The 6,451-nt window shown below is 50.6% G+C and overlaps 1 protein-coding gene and 1 pseudogene across 2 annotated transcripts; one reads left to right on the top strand and one right to left on the bottom strand.

The window, feature by feature from the left end:
* Positions 1-793: 793 nt before the first annotated feature.
* H257_16700 (hypothetical protein) lies at positions 794-1,801 on the top strand (the record flags this gene model as incomplete). Its single annotated transcript, XM_009845223.1, has 4 exons — positions 794-805; positions 1,018-1,275; positions 1,304-1,587; positions 1,669-1,801. The coding sequence occupies 4 exons, from the start codon at positions 794-796 to the stop codon at positions 1,799-1,801; spliced, it is 687 nt and encodes a 228-aa protein (XP_009843525.1).
* A 3,937-nt stretch (positions 1,802-5,738) lies between these two features.
* Positions 5,739-5,810, bottom strand: H257_16699 (annotated as a pseudogene). The gene has a single exon. The product of its transcript is annotated as a tRNA-OTHER (tRNA).
* Between the last annotated feature and the right edge of the window lie 641 nt (positions 5,811-6,451).

The raw sequence follows: 6,451 nt of genomic DNA, 5'->3' as shown, positions 1-6,451 counted from the left end.
TCGAAATGGACTTTCATCGCTGGTCCTTTCTTCTTCATTTCGAAGCTTGTTGACTTGCCAAGGTCGGTGGCTATAGAGCCCCGAGCCAACACTTGCTTGCAGTGGTCGACTTCCCATGGGCGAGAGAATGTGACTTGCAGAAGCAACTGAATATCGTAATATCGTGGCGGCAGGCAAACTTGCGACCTCCACTTGATTCATCCGGGTGAACTTCCACCAGCTCTGACTGGTTGATCAAAGGCATCGAAATTTGATTGACTTGTGAATGGATGGTGTGTGTTTATGATATCCGTACCAGGAATATTCGTCTTCCAGATCTAAACTTCGGCAACCAAATGTTGAGTTCCAAGGCTGTGAAGCTAAGACCATCGATAGGTCGAGACAAGTTTCGACAATGCATTTGTAGAGGAATCTGGCGAAATACTAATTATTTTTCAAATCTAATTTCGAAAATTGATGTACCGAAAACTCTATTATTTGATACAGGGTATTCGAGTATTGGACTGTAGTGCTGTAATTACAAACGGATACATGAGGAAGAGAAGGTGATAGATTACCACAACTCAGGCAATAGAAATCAAAACAATACTATATTTATGTAAACTTTTATTATATTCATAAAATTATCAATTGAAGGTTGAAGTTCTAACAAGCAGAAGTAGAGTGTATCAATTTATGTGATATTGGGATAAATGTCCCGGATACTATAAGCTTATCATCCGGAGTCCATTTGGCATACAGTACCGATACAATTTCGAAGTAGTTGTCGACGGCAATACATGTTGTTGTGGATATGCCATGCAAAGTACATGTAGTGACACCAACTACAGACGACGACGGATTTTAAGGGACACCGAGGTTGAAATATTACACACCTAATTTTATCCAATCAAATCACTCAATTTTTTACTGATCTCTGATTGGCTAAAGTTTACTTTCGCGGGGAAACATTTAAAAAGCCCGCGTTATTGGCCAGTGGCTCCAACTACCGCGAGTGGGTGACTCTCTGTCACTGAGAAGCCTCTGGGCAAATACCTCAAGGATCCCTTGGAGTCAGACCGCTCCACGCACGCCCATGGCTACGCCGAGGAAGACGACCTAGTGGCACGGTCGTACATCAAGCTGATTATCCACAAGGATCAGGTCAAGTATGTTAGCAAGACGCAGACAAAATACGATACCTGGCAGGCGCTCAAGGACATCCACGAAGGAGCCTCCACAACTTACCTGCTCACACTGATGACGGAGATCAACAACCCCCGCTGGACCAGCGACGTAGCTTTTTGACGACTTCACCGATAAGTACTGCGAGCTCTTCCGCAAGCTCGAAGCTGCCGGCGACTTGATCCGAGAGTGCGCCAATGCAACGAAGCTCTTGGTACTGATGCCCGAACAGTTCCACAACACAGTGTTGCACATCAACCGCAACCACTCAACCCAGCCCAAGTACAAGACCCGAGCTGCGAGCCGACCACGAACTCCAATTCTTCCGACTGGAGCCGGCCAAGCACATCGGACCAACGATGTGGCGTTCCAGGCAAACCGCAGAAAACACGTGCTTCTACTGCACGAAGCCCGGTCATTGTTGTACGTCGATGTCGCCGCATGACAGGCGATATGGAGCGTGGAAGCTACCGCAAGAACATCAACGAGTGCGGTTGACAACAGCAAAACCCAACTCCAAATGGCTACCTACGCGTCGGACGGAACCAAATCTAGCGCCGAGGTCGAGCGGGTCGCGGCAGGGGAAACAACCGACAAGATCACGCCCACGACGCCGCAGAAGAAATCTTCTTCCTAAACGAAGGAGGCAGCGATGAAGAAATAGTAAGTGAAGTCAAGATAGACATGCTGAGCTTAAACAAAGACACCAATCACGATGGATAAGAACAAATGGTCATCGATAGTGGTGCGTCTTCATACATGACCGGCTACCACAACATACTGTTCAACAACGAAGAGTGTCAGCGCCAAGTCCGTCTCGCTAACCACCAGAGCATCGACGTGGACAATATGGGCAAGTTCAGAGTCAAGAACCCAAATGGCTTGACGTGCGTCTTTACAAACGTACTCTACGTCCCCACACTTTGTCACACGCTCGTGTCCGTCCCCGCCTTGACATCCAAGGAAAGAGTCACGGTTCAGTTCAAGGGCAAAACGTGCTCGATCAAGGTCGGCGACCGTGTCTCAGCCGATGCCAAGGTAAACGACCGCCGCATGTACCAGCTCACCGGCAAGATCGAAGCAGCACCCGACGACGACATCACGTGCCTCGACACAGACAGAGCCACCTGGCATCAACGCCTTGGACACCCATCCACCGCCTCGACGAAGGAGATCATAGCAAGGACGGCCGTACGCAAGTGATGGAACCTCAGAAATGCGACGACTGTACGCGAGGGAAGATGATTCACGTATCACCCCCGAAGGTGGGCACGCGCAACTGGAAGGTCGGTCAATGCATTCACTCCGACCTGTGGGGGCCGACAAGGTGACAACATCAAACGGCAAATGATACTTCGTGGCCTTCACTGACGACGCGAGTGGGCACGTCACCATCGACTTCCTGAAGACCAAGGATGAGACACTCGAAGCGTTCAAGAGATTCGAGAAAGAGTTCCAACGTACCACCGGCGTGACCATCATGGTGTTTCGGAGCGATGGCGGGGGCGAATTCAAGGCCATGACCAGGCACCTGGCAGCACAAGGCATCAAACACGACCACAAATGGCAAAACGGCAAGGCGGAACGAACCAACCGCACCATAATCACGGTGGCTCGAACCCTACTGATCCAAAGCCGCCTACCGGACATATGGTGGGCAGAAGCCATGGCTACGGCCACGTACCTTCGAAACCGTACACCCAACGTAAATACCCACAACAAGACTCCCCACGAGCTCATCCACGGCCAGATCCCGACAATCAAGCACCTACGCGCTTGATTGTTGGTTGAATTTGCTTCCGCCGGAACAAGGAGTCCAGCAAGCTTTACAGCCGAGCCAACAAGTGCGTCTTCCTAGGGTACAGCACGAATCATAAAGCATACAAGCGATACGACCTCGACGACAAGAAGTGCGCCTTCTCAGTTGACGTCGCGTTCCAAGAAGACACCTTCATGAACGCATCTCGTGACCACGACGAAGACGACAACGTCAAACTGAGCCGCGAGGACGCCGCCATGAAACAAGCGACGCCCACGACACCGAACCCGCGCCAAGCTCCAATGACCGTCACACCAAGCACGATACCCAACCCACGAGTCCACCGAACAAGATCGACAACGAGGCGCCCAACTGCATCGACGATCGACGCATACCAAGACAGCGAGGGACCGGGACGCCACCACTGCGTTTTGAAGACACTGGTCCAAGTCCCGCATAAACCCCCAGTACCACGCAGGTACCAGAATCACTCCATCCACCGGCCGCCCAACTTCAAGGAATCCAGCTGGGTAGCATACCCAAGTTCAAGGCTCAACCCAACAAAGCCGAACGCCAGTGGGTGAGCAATCACACACCACCACGTTAGCACCGTATGTAGGGGCCACACCAGATCAGCAAGCAACTACTCGAGCGCTTACGTTACGCCACAATGCCCGTACCACCAGCCTCGAAGCCATCGTTGGGCAATGGACAGCAAACGCCGTAGTGAGACAGCGCACAGCCGCCAGATATATACGATCGTGAACCAGCATCGCACCGACGCCAACCATCCGTGTTGGAAGATTAACTCGCTGAACCAAGGCACCAAAAGTTCCGACGAGTTGTGGATATCCACACACACCTGCGTAACGCGCGGCCGCCACAGCCGGAATGGACCCACGTCCAAGCACCAAACAAGACTCGACGGACCACAAACGGTGCGGCCACCCAGGAGCAGGAGCCAGACGAACCCAGCGAAGAGTGCAACCTGGCCGATATCGACGATCCAGAACCAACCAATTTCTGGGAGGCCATGAAGACTGACAAGTCCGACGAATGGCTGCCGGCTTGCAAGGTCGAAATGGACAATCTCGTCCGCGTGGAATGCTTCGAGCCAGCCATGACCCCCAACGACTGCCAATCGTTGAAGACGAAGAGGGTCTTCAAGCGCAAGGAAATCTCGGCCGCCGAGTTCAAGTTCAAGGCCAGGCTCGTTCTTCAAGGTTTCCACCAGCGCCGGGGAATCAACTTCTAAGAAACGTACTCCTCCGTGGCCACCTTCGGCGCCGTGCGTCTCGTTCTCGCCTTGGCTACAGAACACGACCTGAAGGTCCACCACGGAGGGGCGACCAATGCGTGCTTAGATTACAAGATCCAGATTTACGTGAAACAGCCCGATGGGTTCGACGACGGCACCCCCCAAGACCTCCTCCTCAGCAAGGCACTCTACGTACTCAAGAAGAGCGGGCTCGCGTGGTTGGTGCACTTGACGGACCTAATCATCCAAATCAGGATCCACCCTACTCTTGTCTGACCCTTGCGTACTCACACGCAACCTCGACGTCAAGGCTCAGATTGTCACAGTCTATGTCGACGACATCCTCGTGTGCTCCAAGACAAGCCAGGAGATACAAGACATATTCGAGGCCCTCGGCGAAGCCATCGAGATCAACAACCTCGGCCTCATCAAGAGAATCCTCGGCATCAATGTCTCTCGCGACCCAAGACAAGGTACCACAACGCTATCTCAAGAATCGTATATTGCCAAAGTGGCTCAAAGGTTCAAATTCACACCCCCATGCCAGTCGGCACTGATCTTGACCACGATGCGACTCCACTGCCCAGCAAACAAGAGTACCAAGCACTCGTCGGCTCCCTGCTGTATTGCTCCACCAAGACAAGGCCAGACGTCGCCTACACCGTCGGCAAGCTCACACGCTACACGTTGACCCCAGCCCAAATGCATCTCAACGCCGCGCGTCGAGTAGTTGCCTACCTGTCGAGTACACGTCACATCAAGATATACTACTTCAAGAGTCGGCCCGTTATCGTGGACCTCGTCGGCTTCTCTGATTCCAGCTGACAAGACGACCGCAGCTCCGGTCGCTCAACTTGTGGCTAGGCATGGATGTTGGAATATGGTACCACTACGATTGACCTAGCCTACTTCCTCGGCGACACGCTCGCCGCAAACATCTTCACCAAGCCAATCCCCAAGATCAAGATTCAAGGTGCCATCAACTTACTCGGCATGGGAAGCTGATTTGAATATGACATTCAAAGTAGTGACACCAACTAGTGACCACCACGGTGGTCAAACGCCCATCATGCATGTAATCATCGACGCCGAAGAGCCACGACCGTTCATCCAGTTTGTAGGTGTTTAGATAGTAGAATATCCATAGAATCAAGATAACATACATGTAAAAATCCAGGTCTCATTGTCAATTACACGATTAGCCATCAGCCTGTTCCTGTAGCTAACACACGTGACGTCCACAGGCTAAGTTATGATTCCATATTACATGTCCTGTGACCTGCATTTGATTGAAAACGTGGAGAATACCAGCTAACAAAGTGTATTTGCCCAGCCAGTGGCCATGTTGCACATCATTCGCACCCATGCGGACCTGACAGGTGAATGGAGTTTGGTTGTAGTATTTGTTCAAGCCATTTCTCTGCGAGGGCTGATACTTGAGCCACATGTTGTGGAACCGCTTCGCCAATTGTAACGCGCCTGCTCGACCAGGGGCGATGTGTCCCTTGTTATACGGATTCCCAGTGGAGGGACGGATAAATCCTTGCGGAAATAATCTGGGGATGCCGGGGATCCAACCCACGACCTTTGAGTTAAGAAACCGATGCTCTACCACTGAGCTATTTTCCCTCCCCCATGCGTACCTGACAGGTGTGAATTACCAACAAGTTGAGCTCAATTATCCACTCCGAAGTATACTTTATTCAAGTAAGAATCATGATGCCCAATTGTGGTGCGTGGTGGAATGTTGGCCCTTATAACAAATTTTCAACCAAAACATAAACTCCTTGTTCTGATTGTAACATTTCGAGATTCCGAAAAGCGAATCTCATTGATGAGAAAACCTACGATATGAATCCGACGTGAATCCAAGTGCCATTGTGGTTGCCAGTCAGCTGCGGATTACAGTACGTAACAGCTTAACTACTGTATGCCATTCACTATGAACTGTATAACGTTACAAAAGTTAACGTTATCGTATTTGATAGGTATTTGCTGTCGCAAGGTATTTCAAAACTTGATATATTCCTACATGTATGATACAGTCCGGCCAGAAACTATAGACGCACCTCGCAATTTGCGAGTTCATGATGATATCATTCGATTCAGCTCGAACCTTAAGTGTCCCCACCATCGAACAGTGATGTAAAAGGGTCCCTGAAGAGGACTTGAACTAAAGATCAGTTGAAATGTTGCAAAGTTCATTTTTCATATTTTGGACTGGCCGGAAACTATAGACGCAGTTACTAATTTTGACACTACTTGTCGAT

The sequence above is a fragment of the Aphanomyces astaci genome, assembly GCF_000520075.1.
Source record: "Aphanomyces astaci strain APO3 unplaced genomic scaffold supercont1.90, whole genome shotgun sequence".
Taxonomy (NCBI): domain Eukaryota; phylum Oomycota; class Saprolegniomycetes; order Saprolegniales; family Verrucalvaceae; genus Aphanomyces; species Aphanomyces astaci.
Note: the sequence above shows the minus strand (reverse complement) of the source record. Positions and strands in the feature narration are given on the sequence as shown.